The 16,756-nt window shown below is 45.6% G+C and overlaps 1 protein-coding gene across 1 annotated transcript in view; it reads right to left on the bottom strand.

Moving 5' to 3' along the window:
* Positions 1-16,241, bottom strand: part of lrch4 (leucine-rich repeats and calponin homology (CH) domain containing 4) — a gene marked incomplete at both ends in the record, with an annotated part of 53,525 nt that extends 37,284 nt beyond the window's left edge. The window contains one exon of the mRNA XM_083910308.1: positions 16,070-16,241. Coding sequence (XP_083766434.1) covers positions 16,070-16,241 — 172 coding nt within the window. The remainder of the gene's footprint in view (positions 1-16,069) is intronic.
* Between the last annotated feature and the right edge of the window lie 515 nt (positions 16,242-16,756).

Below are 16,756 nucleotides of genomic sequence, written 5' to 3'. Positions count from 1 at the left end.
AACGACAACAACGTCCAGTTCATCGGTTCATGAAAGAGACCTTCCACTTTCACCAAGACCTCATCTTTTTTCATTATTATCATCATTTTCACTGACATTTACAACAAAGGGGGCTACTGTGCGACTAGACTCGGTAATAAAAGGCCCCGGCGTGAACAGGAGGTCGACTGGAAAGATGCAGAGCGTGAGGTGAAAAATAAGAACAAAGATGAAGAAAAAAAGAAGAAGTGAGGGTTTGTGTGAACAGGCGGACCACATCCGCTCAACACGGGAAACAGAACGTGGGGGGTGGTGACACACACACACACACACGCACACACATGCATTGCAGCGACCTGCACACACAACTTACTTAACGACACAAAACAGATGTAAACAACTGACACACCGAGATAAATCCATATGTTGAGCTCAGACTGCACACACTGTAGTTCTATTTCATCCTTACTGACCGCCAGAGGCGGTGCTTTAGCACTGGATGTCTCCATCTTGCGCATGCGCAGGTCGAGTGTTTATACCAACAAAGTCACCCATGACCCCTGATGACGCCGGCTAGCCTATATCTTCCGGTGACATCAGAGGATCTGTTCCTTTTCATCTTCTCGCTTTGCAGGTAGACGCATGTCAGCGAACTCTAGCTGAATTAAAGCGTTCATTGCCGCTCCGTCGCTGGTAGCCTTGTGACAATCTGTCGGAGCTGCGAGCTGCTCGCCCTCCAAGGGCTGCGACGAGCGGAGACGGGAGGTTCGTCGCGGTTCGCCGTGAACACCCCGTAATAGAAGTTGGATCAGCCAACGCTACAACTGGCTGAGTATACCAGGCGTCTTTCGCCTCCTTTGAGAATATGTCTTCTCTGTAAAATTAAGTCGGTGAAGGCGTTGTGCGCTCTCTCCCGACATTTCCGTGTGTTAATTACGGGCGCTAGCGGTTAGCATTGCCTGCTCGACCTAGCGTCTGTATAATCGGTACACAGCTGATAGTACCCGCTTTGTTGCGGTCATAATGTTGGTGAAGAAAGTGCATCTGTACTTCTCCTATATCTGTGAGTAATTGTACAACTTGTACCGTTTTTTATCTGTACTTTTCCATGTTATGAAGACAGCATTGCTTTAAGACACAGAGTCTGTGTAATCGCTACACAATTGGTCGTACCCGCCTTTCGTTGTAGTTGTATGTCGGTGAAGCCCCGACACCCGTACTTATGCTGTATCTATGAGTAACAGTACAACGTGTACTGCCTCTCTCCTTTTTTACTGTCAGGTGTCGGTGCAGGTAGCGTGTGTGCTCTCTCTTCGACATTTGTGATTTAATTACAGGCACTAGTGTCAGCACTGCTACTTAATCTAGTGTCTGCATAATCTGTACATTATACATGTCAGTGAAGCCAGTGTACTCGCTCCCTCTCCTGACATCTGTACTACTGTTATCCGTGAGTAACTGTACAGTGTGTACCGTTTCTCGCTTTGTTTTTTCATTCATGTGTTGGTAAAGACAGCGTGTCCGCTCTCTCTCCCGACATTGGGTTGTTGCGCTGGCGGTCAACATTGCTCGCTTGACCTAGCGTCTGCATAATCGCTACACCGCTGCTCGTACCCACCTCCAGTTGTAGCTTCATATGTCGGTGAAGCCAGCGTGCTCACTCCCTCCTGACATCTGTATTTCTGCTATATCCGTAGAAGCTTGACCTAGAGGCTGTGTAATCGGTACACAGCTGGTTGTACCCGGCCCACCTTTCGTGGTGGTTGTATGTTTGTGAAGCCAGCGTACTCGCTCCCTCTTCCAACTTTGTACTTCTGCTGTATCTATGAGTAACTGTACGGTGTGTACTGTCTCTCGTTTTTACTCTCCTGTGTCGGTGAAGACAGCGTGTGCTCTCTCTCTCCCGCCATTGTGATTTTAGTACAGGCGCTAATGTCAGCACTGCTTGCTTGACCTTGCGTATGTGTAATCGGTACATTATACATATGTCAGTGAAACCAGTGTATTCGCTCCCTCTCCTGACATCTGTACTACAGTTATCTGGGAGTAACTGTACAGTGAGTACTGCTTTTGCTGTGGGTTTTTACTGTGTTGATGATGATGATACACCGTTGGCTGTACTCCCCATTCTAGTCCCCTGTAGTAAGCAGACGTGTTCCACTAAGGCTAACTGCATTGGATACCTGTTTGTGAAGGCAGTGCGTTCGCTCCCTTTCCCATCGCAGGTGTATACTACTACCTCTAGTAACAGCCATATCTTGAGCTGTGTTGCTAGGCGGGATGGTTGTATTTGGCGCAGCAAGCCGACCTTTTGCTGGTGAAGGCAGTGCTCTCGCTCCCACTCCCAGCATAGGCAGGTGCTGTTGCCCTCCAGTTAGCAGAAGTGCGAAGAGCCCACTAAGGCTAACTGTATTTGTCTGTGCGACACCTGTTGGTGAAGGCAGTGCGCTCGCTCCCTCTCCCATCACAGGTGTATGCTACTAAACGTCAGTAACAGCCACATCTCGAGCTGCGTCTGCTCGGTGGCGACAGTCTGTATTGGCGCAGCAAGCTGGCCTTTGCCGGTGAAGGCAGTGTTCTCGCTCCCGCTCCCAGCATAGGCGGATGCTGGTGCCCTCATAGTTAGTGTGAAGAACCACTAATCCTAACTGTATTCGGCTGTGCGACACCTGTTGGTGAAGGCAGTGTGCTCGCTCCCTCTCCCATCACAGGTGTATACTACTTACCGTCAGTAACAGCCACATCGAGCTGTGTCTGCTCGGTGGTGACAGTCTGTACTGGCGCAGCAAGCTGACCTTTGCTGGTGATGGCAGTGTTCTCGCTCCCGCTCCCAGCATAGGCGGACGCCGTTGGCCTCATAGTTAGCGTGAAGAACCACTTACCCTAACTACAGCCGTGCGACACCTGTTGGTGAAGGCAGCGTTCTCGCTCCCTCTCCCAGCATCTGTTGCTTCTCCCACTCTACAGCCGCCGACTGGCACCATGCTTGGTGACCACTCCTGTGCGACCTGTATGGCCTCCCTGCAGCCGGAGGACGGTCATGATAGGTGCCCTCCGTGCCTTGGCCTCGAACACCTGAGGGAGGGGCTGTCGGAGGATCCGTGCATGAACTGCAGCTTCATGCCAACAGGGCAGTGCGGGTTGCCAGACTGGCTGAGGAACACCTGCTGGGTCATGTTCCGGAACCGGACCAGCTGACCCCAGCCCAGCGACTGCCACCAGCACAGCCTAATCGACCTCGGCTGCAGAGGCTGTGGGCGCGGGTCGAGGAGTCTAAACTGGCCTCCAGGGGGGACCAGCTGACTGAGGAGTTAAACTAGATGAAGACCCTCTTCATAGCCGTCCAGTTCTGGGATCGGTGCAGTGGATGCAGGTTTTTCCGCTTCCCCGCTGCCACGGTCGAACCGGAGGAAGATGTACTCTCCGTGGCGGCTTCAGCCACCGAGTTCACCAACAATGGGGCCAATGTGGTTCCCCAAGGTGCTGCCTCACACACCCTTGGGGTGAGCTCCCGCTCCCCAGCCAGCAGTGGCGGGTATAACTTCATGGGTGCCACCATTCGCATGGCCCCACAGGCTCAGCCGGCTCCCGCCAGTGCCTCTTCAGGCGTGAACCAGCCCAGCTCCCCCACTGTTTTGACTCGCCGCCAGTGGCTAGCTCAGGGGAGATTCAGTGGCTGATTATCGGCTTCTTTTTTCCAGCAGCAGCTCAGCTACTGGACTGTTTTCACCACAGGGCCCTTAGGTGATTCCACCTTAACCCCACAGGTACAAATTTCAGTTCCGACACCCCCAACCTACAGCCTGGTCAAATGACCATTATACGCGACCCGGCAGAAAAAAACCCTGTCACCATGGGGTTCTACTCAACTTACTTTCTCATGGAAAAGAAAGACGATGGACTCCGCCCTATCACTCAACTTGAGGGGACAACAGGTTCCTGAAGTTCACGAAGTTCCACATGCTCGTAATGCAGTGGTTCTGCGTACTGGCTTTTACAGGGGAATGGTTTACCTCTTATTCTTGAAGGACGCGTACTTTCACGTCCCCATAGCACCAGGCATTTTCTGCAGCCTGCTCTCAGGGCCGCCATTATCAGTCCAGGGTGCTCACTGCTCCCGTTCGGCCTCTCCCTTCACCACTGGTGCTGGCCAGGTGTGTGGCAGCAGCCCTCTTCCCCCTGCAGTCGCGGGGCATGAACATCCTCAGAGTGATTTTCACAATGAGCTGCCTGGTTCCCTCTCAGAGTACACTTTTCTAGGGGGGTGACTCCGGATGCTGTTGCCATGAGGGCCTGTCCATCACTTCGGCGTGTGGACGACATCCTCATCCTCCTTCTCCTCTTCAGAAGGGCCGCTGCTTGCGCTACACCCAGTATATGCGCCTCTTAGGCAAGCTAACAGCTGCCGCCACTGTGGCTCCCTTAGGCCCGCTGCCACTACGCCCCCTTCAGAGGTGGCCGAACAGTTTTCCACTTGTATGCCAAGTGGCACCAGCACAGGAAGCTTAGGCATCACAACGCTGCCTCCTTGGCCTCCTGCCTCCTCGGCCTGCTCTGGCCCCACGGAGGGTGAGATGGTTTCTTCTTCAGGGCATGCCCATGGGCGCCATTACATCCCTTCGGGAGACTGTCACACAGATGTATCCCTCACAGCTACGGGCAGTGCACATGGCACTGCAGCTCTTTCTTCAGTTCCTTCAGTAGAGGCATGTGCTAGTACGGTCAGACAATGTCTCAACCGTCTCTCTCTGACATAATTGCACACACTCTGATGTAGAGGTGGTATTTAATATCTGGGATGTTTTTTCGGAAGGGCAGAGGGGGATCTCTTTGCCACAGAGGAGTCGACGGCCCACTGCCCCCCTCTGGTTCTCCTTGACAGAGAAGGCCAGCCCTTCTCAGCCGCGAGGATGCTCTCGCACACGATCGCCCAGAAGCTCTTATCTATGCCTTCCCACAGAGCCGCTGATTCCTCAAACACTGCAGAGGGTCCTCCAGCATGGCCACAACCTGCTACTGGTGGCCCCCTTTTCTGGCCAGGGATGACATGTTTTCCTCTGCTGCACAGGCTCTGCTGCAGCTCATCGCGGCGTCTCCCCGACAGGTTGGATCTCCTGTCTCAGTTAGGGGGCCAGGTCTGGCATCCTGACCCTCATTGCCTCCAGCTCTGGGTCGGCTCCTGCAGGGCACGACCTCCGGGCAGAGTGTTCAGACACAGCCCAATGTACCACACTGAAAACTATGGAGCTTTCTACCCAAATGCAGTATGTGAACAGGTGTAAACTGTCTGCCCGGTGTTCCGAGGGGGGCGAGGGCCCCGTCTACTATACAACTACAACAATTCTGTAGTTCCTACAGCCACTCCCGAATGGCGGACGGGAGGGCTTATGTGGCGGGCTTTTCCTCTCGACACACTCAAGTTGATGACAACACCGTGGAGTGCCACAGACTCGTGTCCTTTTCCTTAAAGGAAAGCCTCAAGGCTACAACTACCAAGGGTACAGAGAATTCTGGCTTGGGGTCTGCCCCGGTGCTGCCCCCCCCCTTGAGTTGAAGACTGCCTTTCTCCTCACCATCACTTAGTAAGGAGTGCTGAGGAGCTACATGCTCTCTCTGTGAGGGACTCATGTCTGAGGTCGAACTCAGACTCAGATGGCTCAGGGGTCACTCTGTGGCCAAATACGGGCTTTTCCTCCTCAGGTTCTGTCATCGTCAAACCTTAATCCTGGCACAGTTTATCCTCCCAGCAGGGGAGGAAAGGTCATGACGGCCGTGCCCTGTCCAGACCTTAAGAGTCTATATAACTTCGACCGCGAGCTTGAGACGGTCAGAACAGCTGTTTCTCTACTACGGCGTACTAATAAGGCCGTGCTCCCTCCGAACAGTGACTCTCACACAGAATTATGGACATCATCACTCAGGTGTACAAACACGGTGGTTATCCCCTGCCATCCGGGGGAGGTGCCACTCTACTAGGGCTGTCACTACATCATGGGCGGCTCTGCGCGGCGTGCCCCTGGTGGGCATCACCAGCTACCCTCTCCAGATTCTATAGGGTGAATGTGCCGCCTCTACCCTTTACTCTCACTGAGGTACGTACTGGCATTCCTCGTGACTTTGTTGTTATGGTCATCCAGTGCTAAAGCACCGCCTCTGGCGGTCAGTAAGGATGAAATAGAACGAAAGTTACGTATGTAACTACGGTTCTATGAATCCTGGATGACCGCCAGAGCGTTCTGTCACTCGGAATCCTCGTGGTTTCGCGAGAAGATTCTGCAGGAACAGATCCTCTGATGTCACCGGAAGATATAGGCTAGCCGGCGTCATCAGGGGTCATGGGTGACTTTGTTGGTATAAACACTCGACCTGCGCATGCGCAAGATGGAGACATCCAGTGCTAAAGCACCGCCTCTGGCGGTCATCCAGGATTCATAGAACCGTAGTTACATACGTAACTTTCGTTTTTTCTTACACTTCCAAAAGGGGGCGGGGCTCTTCACTATCACTCTTCATAACCATATGCCATTATACGCTGCATGGTTTTGACCCATTAAGACCTGAGGCGCCCTCTAAAAAAAGACTCCCCTCAAAACCTCAAAGGCCTTGTTTGAAAACAACTTCATAAAAATCCCAGGGTTTTTTTTCCGAAAAGCCGTGCTTTATTCGTCAGCCACTGAAGCAGAGAAAACTCAAAAAGAAAGCTTGTTTTTTTTAAATAATTGATGTAATAATTTGTTTTTCAGACCAAAAACCACATAAGATGATGAGACAGGTGTATCAGAAGAAGACGCTCGGATCCTAGACAATAAAACAAACAACCTGCAGACGATTTATAATTTATTTTCCGACATCGTGGTGCCACATTGTCGCGTTTGTTTATCGTTTCCTGTTTACGCCTGTGCCCATGTGGAGACGCACGAAAACACAGCGTGATGAAAGACTGATTTATAGCAAACTTATGACACTAAAAAATCTTCTCTTACTAGAATTATATCAGTTATTTTATCATATATTCTTAAAATAGACTATTGACTATCAGACTAGCGTCTGAATACATCAACAAACTTGCTTTTAATGTTTCCATACCACCACAAATTATCTTAAAAAGTAATATTAAGACCAGATATCTGCTATTTTTACTGCTAAAATCGTGCATTTTATTGTATCTACCTTTATTTTTCTTTCATACTTTGCAGTGTACATGAAGTCTATGTTTAATTTTTGTAGTTTTTTGGCAGCAAAGATGTTTAGAAACCTCTTAAAGTCCTCAAGTCCCACACATTACCTTCTTAATCAACATAAATTATATGAAAATAAGGTTTATTGTGACATCCAATCAGTAAAAATAGCAGGTTTCGAGTGTTTTCTAGCCTCTTGTTCAACTACACGTTTAATCAGAAGACATTTTTTCAGATAACTCCATTTATCTGTATCATCAAATGTCATTTTAATCAAACGTAATAGTCAATAATGTGAAAAGCAGCCAATCAGACGTTGTGTGAACAAATGCGTGCGACTGTCGTTGAGATATCCGTCTTCACTCTAATCCCCAATCACGTTCTGGCGCTGGAATGAAAAGTCAAGGCTAATAATCGGCTTCATTAGGTTCCAACCTCTGAGGACCATGAATGTGTTTGTCGCTGCTCAATATGTAGCCACATATTTTCTCCTGCGGTCAAACTGACAACAACTACGACGTTAACGCCAAGTATCAGGGAACCACAATCGCGTGATATTTTAAGATGATTAAGTCACAGAGTTCCTGTAATCCCACTGCCAACAGCTGATTCAGATGAAGCGGTGATGTTCAGGTCTTTCCCACGCCGGAACCAAAGTATTCTCGGAGTTGTCGAAGCACCTCACAGCTGTGTTCCTCCACCACGTTTGACTTTCTTTGCCCCCAAAAATAAACTCAAAACCCTCAGCCGTAACGGACAAAACTGGAGCCAGGATGTTTCTCTCTCTTTTTTTTTTTTGGCCCATAATTTAAAGTCCGGCGAATCCAAGTTAACCACAGCTGTCGGGTTTTAACAACGGAGAGTTTCAGAGGCACCTATCAAGACTCCACTGAAGCAACAGCAAAAGTGACGTTTCCTAAAGAGTTGTAGGGAGAAACGCACGAGCGACTGCAGACAATGCTTTTCCGTGTTTTGACAGTAACACGAGGTCACAATCATCGGCGTAAAGTGTTAGTTCGCTGTAGTTTAATAAGACGCCGGCATAAATGTAGTCAACACCCTGCCCTGAGAACCTCACATTGGACAAAAATACATTTTAGCCACTTAAGAAAACCCTCACCTTAATAGATCTACACCAGCTTACTTGTACACCAACTTAAGAACATATACGCCACTTTATTTTGCCGTTAGACAGCCTTTTCCAACAGGAAATACACCAAAACCCATAGAGAAAATCACAGATTTTACACCACAGCATATACAGGAGATGCTAATCCATTGCTGCCTCCATTAGTAGCTTTAAAATATGATATATGTGAATTCTGTGCTTAAAAACTTGAATTTTGAACTCATTTGAATCCATATTAGTGACAGAAACGTACAAAACGAGGCAGCAGAAGCTCAGCATCCCCTGTTTCCCCATGAGCTAAAAACACTGATTTTGTCTATGGACTTTTGTATGAGATTTTCTTTTTTTTTGATAAATTGATAAATTGATGTAAAAAAAAAAAAAGGGGCCAAGAGTGTTAATAATAAATTATGATGAAATGTGATTTAATTAAAAAAAAAACATGACGGCACAGAAGAGGAGAAACCAGATAAAAGGTCTGGATGTTTGATCAAAGGCCAGAACCAGAACCAGAACCAGAACCAGGCCTGACTGTAAAAAACACTTTACAGGAACACGGCACATGGAAAGATCACTCGCCCTCACACACACACACACACCCTCCCTTCATTCATTCATTCATTATTCCTACAAGTCAGCTGCTGTGGTATATGAAGTGTGCGTGTGTGTGTGTGTGTGTGTGTGTGTGTGTGTGTGTGTGTGCGATCCCCCCCCCTCCAGCTCTGAACAAAAGCGTCTTGTCTCTCACATCCACAGGGGTCATATGAGACTGGAGGTCACTTTATTAACTCGGTGCCCATGCAACAACATTTCCATGACTCCTGGCTGCCACTGAACACACACACATGCACACACACTCACACACACACACACACACACATCAGAGCAGCCTTTGTTATTGTACAAAAGAAGAACTCAATATCTGAGAACTTACTGGAAAAGACTTCCCCGTCCGTATCAGACTCCTTTAATATCGAGGAGCTGATGTTTTAATTAACCTTTTTTCTACGTTTTCTGTGCAGGTCACACAGTCATTTATATTTAAGGGAAGTCACTGTGGGTCTGTTGTTGCAGCAGGAAAATTCTCAAGAACTTTATAATCTGGCACCAAAATACAGGTGTGGTGCACGTAACAATGTGTTGTTGAGATTTCCAAAAAAAAACTGATGTCATCCTACTGGTTTCTTTCATTTCAATGGTGTTGGCGTGACTCATTGAAAATGTGGTGCTGTGTGGTGTCACTGTTTCAATAGAGAGCTGCAGGGATCACATAACAGGCTGGCAACAAGCTAGCAGCAGCGGGGTCATTAAAGCTAGCATACGCAAGTTGGTTTTGAAACATTTTTGTTGACATTCTTCGGCAAAATTAAATAAAGTTGTCTAAAAAGTGTCTGTAGCTCTCGCAAATCATATATTTTTTAATCACATGACTGGGATTTTCATTTAAATTAAAGCCAAAAAATTGCCGCCAAAATTCACAGTTTCCACTAGCAACAACTTCCTGTGTTTACCTACCCTATCTTTGAAAGAATGGTATAACTTAATCACTTAATAATCTAGAAAATTTACTTTTTAAATCCATTTAAAACACAATATTTTAATAAATTAAGAGGAACGCTTTAAAAAGCCTCATAGGCTGCAATCAAAATAGTTATGTTGTCTGATTTTCCTAAAAATGAAAATTTCTGCTTTCTTTGCTCCATATAACAAAAAGTAAGCATTAAAACTGAATTATTTTGGTTTGTGAACAAAAACAAGACATTTGAGAACATCATCATTTCCAGACATTTCACTCTCATAACCGACTGATGAATCCATGATGGAAATAATAGTGAGTTGCAGCCCTAAAATGAATTAAAATTGCTGAAAAATGGGGAGGAAAGAGCTTGTGAGGAGTTCAGACCTGCTAATCTCTTTTAATCAAAATACAGTATATACAACAAAATTGTCACAGGGGAAAACATGGTGCAAACATCATGGCCGAGCTTCGTTTCCCTTCAATTGTGACCAAGTTTCTGGGAAACTCTCTCTAAGATGTGAGCCAAGGCTTCCTCCTCATGGAGTGAACTTTTGACCTTCCTGAGGGAAGCAGCAGCTCCAGTGGGAAGAAAAGGGGAAGCTGATTTAATCATACGGAGCCTCTTTTAACTACCGTATTTATATTTCCTATATTAAATAAGTAGATTTTACAGGGTCAGGCGTAGTTTTATTTGTCCAAAAAAGTGTTTCACACTTATAAAATAAGTTTAACGTCCTAGCATAACATTAAACTGTCCATATTAGTATGAATTTAATTAACTTCACATAATGTTAAAAAAAAACACTGTCTCTATAGGTTTGAGTGTTTTTTATGATAATTAAAACAAGTTTTCAAATTTTTCAGCTTCTTAAATGTGAATATTTGATGGTTTGAGAACCAGAACAGTTGAGAATGTCATCATTTCGCCATTTTCTTACATTTGATGGACCAAAACAACAAATTAACAGATGAATCATTTGTGATTTTTGATCGGCAAAGACCAAAAACAAACATCTGACGTGGTCGTACGAGTTATTGGAGGACTTATTGGAAACAACAGACAGACACACACAGAGCCACCGTTAAGCATCTAACTGATTGCAGCACAGATTCAGTAACATCCTGCCTGCTGTCAAACGTCTTGGCTAAAAACAACTGATCTCATTATAAATCAGCTCTGATAACAGGATGATGAGCTGCAGAAGAAGCACCAACACAGTGGACACTGCTTCACATCCAACCACTAAGCACGGAGAGTATTTTAAACTTTTAAATATCAACAAATGTCTGTTAGAGTCAAACCACGGTCCCGTGAGATCATACAACGTTGATTTAAGTCGATCAGATCAACACGACTCTCTATATAACTCAGCGTAGCCTCGTTTATCGCTAGCGCCGCCCTGGAAATTATACTACGGCTGGGAAATTTATACGGGAAAATGTTGCGATATTTTTTCCGTGGCGATATTATATCTCTTTTTAGTATCAAATCATTTTTTTACTGATGTTACGAAATAGACATTTAACTTTTTTGTGAATTAGCATAAAAATAATCAATATTGCATTAACATATGGCAATGTATCATTTCGCACTTACTCGAAGTATAACGCGATATTGTGATAATATCGTATTGTGACTTAAATACTGTGATATCATATTGTGTCTCCAGCGATTCCCACCCCCAATGTGTGATTTAAGATGTAGATATATCTACTGTTAGATACACAAAAACACAGATGTAGACATAGATAGATATCTATACTAATGGATATCTGTGCTAGGTTAACGCACGTTAGCGCACAATGCGTTTCCATGATGACTGACCGGAAAAAGACAAGCGTGACGTCATATTTACGTGCCGCAACACCAGAGTCCAGGCACCGTTAGCTGCATTAGCTCCTTTTAGCGTCGGTTAGCCTGCGTACCTGTGCCTCTGTTTTTAAAGTTTAGCGTTACTTTAGAGACTAATTTTAACAATCGGGAGTCACGTAAACATGACGTCATATGCGTCTTTTTCTGGTCAGTTGTCATGGAAACGCAACGTTGACGCCATTAACGCACATTAACACGCCTAGAACTACTATCGATACACATTTATAGATGTAAAGATTTGATATAAATACACATAATACGAGGATATAGATGTTGATAATATCAAAACGGATGCAGATACAGTTATTGATACACATATTTAGTTATATTGATGAGATGACGATGCAGACATGGATGTAGATCCAAATTCATGTAGACACAACTGTAGACATGGATATAGAAGATGTACAGATGTACAGTAGATGTACAGATCTGGATACAGCGATACATCAGAGCTTCACTGAGTTTCCTCAAACCTCTTTAAGGTTAATTTCTCATCTACTCCTGACAAGACTGTACCTGAAAACCACCGTGACGGGTCAGTGAATCAACCGCCACTGTCTCCATCTCACAAGTACACAGAGCTGAGTCAGCGTTTGACAGGAGTCGGCACTAACTACCAGGTTTCACTGTGAATCTGAAAGCTGCACATTACTCAAGACGCTACACACTCAACCGTACACATAGTTGCCGGTGCTGTGAAAACGTGTAATAAAGACGAAACGTCTACAACCGGAGCACAACCCAGGTATTAGAGCTGACTGAATAACAAGTGAGTCACGGTGAGGATGAGAGTGATGTCTGCAGAGAAGAGTGAAGGCAGAGGTTGATTCATACACCTTTGCAAATGTGTCTAAATTCTACTTCCTCGCTCGGAACAAACAACAATGACTTGTGAAAATCAAGTTCTGCGTGTGCTACTCCTACGACTATCTCGCGTTTTCCATTCAACCAAACAGTAAATATCATATTTCTACACAAGGAGCCAAAGACAAGCATGCTCCAAATGAAATATAGCATGAATGTGACAGCTTTTAAGTAATTATGTGATCAGATAACGACATAACTGACTGTTTTCAGCATCAAATGCCAACTTTTAAAGACTTTACTGACTCACTCAGGCAGCTGTGTTTGATGGTTACCCTGATAATGTTTCAGGACCGAAATTAAAACTTCGATCGCGTGATCTTGGCCAAAAGTAAACAGCCATTGTGATGTTTTGGATTATATTTAGACGTACGCAAGTACCGGGATCTCGGGTTCCTTCATTAAATATTCTTTTTAGCGAGACGATCCTGAAACTGAAGCGCACGTGAGAACACATGGGGTTGACTTCCTTCACAGTGTCGCTCTGGCATTATACCAATTTATTATTATTATTTTTTAATAATAGAGAAGAAGATAAACAGGGATTTATGCGATAGATCGCTTTTCGGCGGGCCAATTTAAACCTTTTGGCGGGCCAACTTTGGCCCACGGGCCACACTTTGGGCAAGCCCTGATTTAAGTGAGTCATTTGGAATTCGTCGACAGGATTTGGCATGCGTACTTCACATTACCATACCTCCTCGACCGTTTGCAATAGGTAGAAAATTTTAAAAACGGTACGATAGGACTCAGGACTTCCTGCGGGACGACCGTCCAATCACAGACAAGATTCACCAGGGCGTCACAGTATCGCAATTCCTAAAGGTGAAGTTTTTAAAGCCATAAAATCCAAATAAATCCAGGCGGCCTGAATGACAGAAAATAAGCTAATAAACACAACAACTGGCTGGTGACGATTGTTCCCTTCTTCAGAAGAGTAGTAAAGCTAAAGAGCTGTGCAGAAATTCAATGGTTCAAAGTCCAAAAAAATGTGAGTTTCTGTTGGTTTTCACAGTCACGTGACGACAAAGACTAACACTCCACAGCTGCGCGCTCTGCTCTGCTCTGACCAAAACCAAACCATGTCGCTGAAAGCTTCAAAAGGAACAAATCCGAGTTATTACAAGTCAATGTTTTTACAAAGGGATCTCTATCATCATGGACGACGTTGATCGATTAGTATCCGTGCCTGGAGCAGGATGAGGATTCTGCTGACACCACCGTGACTGAGGTTGTCGTGTCAGACTTTGACAAATCTCCTCCTGAACCGCAGAAGACAACCCACATGCTGACTCGGTGACACTCGTCATGATGATATACTGTATGAGCCACGCACCGCTAAGCCCCTGACTCCGACCTGCGCAGCTGTACGTATCCCCAGACTTGCCCCGGGAGTCTGGGGATACTGGATTACGCGTCTATCCAAAAGGGCATTACCGTGGGCACTGGACACAGTCATCACCTCCACAGTCATTAGGGTTGGGTTGCTCTAGAAGGCAGGTGTCAGGGTGTGTGTTTACGTGTGCTCAAGGCCTCGTCGTCCCACATGGGTCTAGACCTGGGCTTGTTATGAGCAGATGGTCATAGTTATCAAAACACGGGAAACAGGCAGCAGCAGCAGCAGCAGAGGGAGTTGGCTTTAACTGCTGCGTAGCCAGAGTGATTTCAGCAAACCTGGATGGAGTAATCCTCTGTCAGCAGCACGGCCACACCAAGGAAGTTCCCTTTAATCCACACCGTCACGCACACTGACTTGTCTATTTACGTTTCTCTGTTGCTGCCTTTGTCGATGACTATGTTTACACGGCTATGGAGACCAATAATCCGATGTTATTATGAATAAAAACATTTAGATTATGATGTTGCTGCTAATAGAAAACGATATTTATGTTCCTCTAATGATATTACGGAGAATTGTTAGCAAAAAAAGGTGGGGCAGCGTAGATCGTTTCAGCCATATTTGCACCAGTTTGGTACAATTATTTGCACTTTCATAGTCAAATATTGTGAAGGACACAAAACAAGTGATTCGTACTACACCAATTTTTTGGCTCTTTTTCATAATACAGTTCTAGCACAGCTCGACTCAACTTGAATGGCAAGGTTCCAAGCGGGTAGAGTCAAGTGAACGTGCTAGTGTTTGTTTGCAAAGAGTTAGCTAGCTCCCTCGTGTTGCTAGCAGATCTCTCGCGTGTAAAGTACAATCCAGGCCTCAATGTGTCCCTTTCGTCCTCTTTCTAGAATTTTATAGCGGGCTAAACTGTCTCACAAGACAGTTAGCTAGCTGGGGTTAGCTAGCTCCCCCATGTTGCTAGCAGACCTCTGTGGACACGCGTAAAGTAGTACGATCCAGGTCTCAATGTATCGCTTTAGTCCACACAAGCTAGCCAGATCGGGTTTGCCTATGCATTACAAACCCTACCATGGCTAGCTAAATTTCACTGCTAACACTTTGTAAAAATGCGAATCTTTTGATATTCCTCATTACCTTTGACAGCGGAAAACGCCCGCGTAAAGTCCGATCAAGGCCTCAATGTGTCCCTTTGGTTCTCTTTTTCACATTTCATAGCGGGCTAAACTGTCTCACAAGCTAGCTAGGTCGGGTAAGCTTTTACATTGAAAACCCTACCATGGCTAGCTAAATTTCACTGCTAACACTTGGTAAAACAGCTAATCATTGGTATCCCTCAATACTGTTGACAACAGAAACTGTGTATTAATTGTGTTACATACCAAACTGAACCAGTTTGCGGTAACAGGCCGATAGCAGCCAAATATATTACGCAATACGTTATGACGTCATAACAAAACAAACCCAAAACACCCCTGTGACGTGATATATTATAGGAATATATTGCGATAAAAATGTCATTTAAAGTTGTGCTGACTCGCAGGTGTCCTCCAACACTAGCTAAAACAAATATACAAAGGAAACGCTAGCTTATGAGACATTTTAAGGAAGTGGAACTCTTGTCTGTTTCTGACGGCTATTTCCTTATTTTATTTTTTTTAAGTTCACTTAGAGTCGACTAATAACTATCTTTAAAATGCTGGGTGGCTTTGTTTACAATGGAAAAAGTGAAACGCGTCACAACTCTGACACCCACTTTAACCAAACAGGGACTTGGGTTTTACAAAAATAACATTTTTTAAACTCGGCGCAAACTGCGTGATAACGGCGTCACTTTACTCAAATAGCACATTTTTAAACTCATTTATAAGTGGCGGAGCTGCGTTTAGATTACGTATACACTAGCCGAATTAAAAAGCAGGTCCTGGTGAATTTATAAACACCTCATTTTATATTTTAAAAGCCCCACGAGAGCAAGAGTCACCCGGATAACATTAAAGTATATGGTTTTTTTAATGGAGTCTGGTGAGACGTGGTCGGGGGGTTGAGGGGAGGATGCAGAAGAAGCAGGTGGCGATAAAACAAAAGGCGGTCGGTGTTGCACCCCCGAACAGCAGCTAGCTCGCCGCCGCCTGTAACTTAAAGAAATAACCGTGGAAGAAGAGACACCGACCTGCATGTGTAATGTCGGACAGGTCGTAGTTCCTGGCGCTGCGGGGGAACTCCTTGAGTTTGCGGTTGGACAAGTTGAGAGCCCCGCTGGCGGCAGCCTCCTCCAGCGCCTTCTCCACGCTCCGGCTGGCCGCGACAGTGGCCGGCAGCTGGGCTCCATCCCCAGCAGCCATCAAACGCACAGGTCGTCTGCCTCCTTCGACTACTTTGTTTGAGGCGTCCGCGCTGCGTTCATCGCCCGTAGATCCGCATACAACCTCCAAGCGGGCGTGACGTTAAACTTCAGCCGGGGGAAAGAAAAAAAAAAGTACACGCTTTAATCCCAGGAAGGCGAAGGTTTAAAAAAATAAAAAATAAATGAAAATAAATCAGTGAACGTGTCCAAACGTGGGTTGTGATTGCTTCCTCCACACAACGGGAGATGTTGCTTTCAGCAGAGAACGCGAGCGCTTCTAGCTGTCAATCGTACAGGAAGTCGCGTCAAGCTCGAACCTTTCGCAACGGGATTACAGGAAGAGGCTGACTTTCTTTCAGAGTAAAAGCATAAAAGTCAGCAAAAATATTAAATACAATTTTGTGGCCGAAAAATGGTGCTCATCAGAACACAGGTATCCAGGACAACACAGTTTTTTTTATATGCTGTTGGTTTGTGCAGTCCATTCATTTTCAATGGGCAACTTTTGCAATT

This window comes from Microchirus variegatus (genome assembly GCF_963457635.1).
Source record: "Microchirus variegatus genome assembly, chromosome: 2".
Classification (NCBI taxonomy): Eukaryota; Metazoa; Chordata; class Actinopteri; order Pleuronectiformes; family Soleidae; genus Microchirus; species Microchirus variegatus.
Note: the sequence above shows the minus strand (reverse complement) of the source record. Positions and strands in the feature narration are given on the sequence as shown.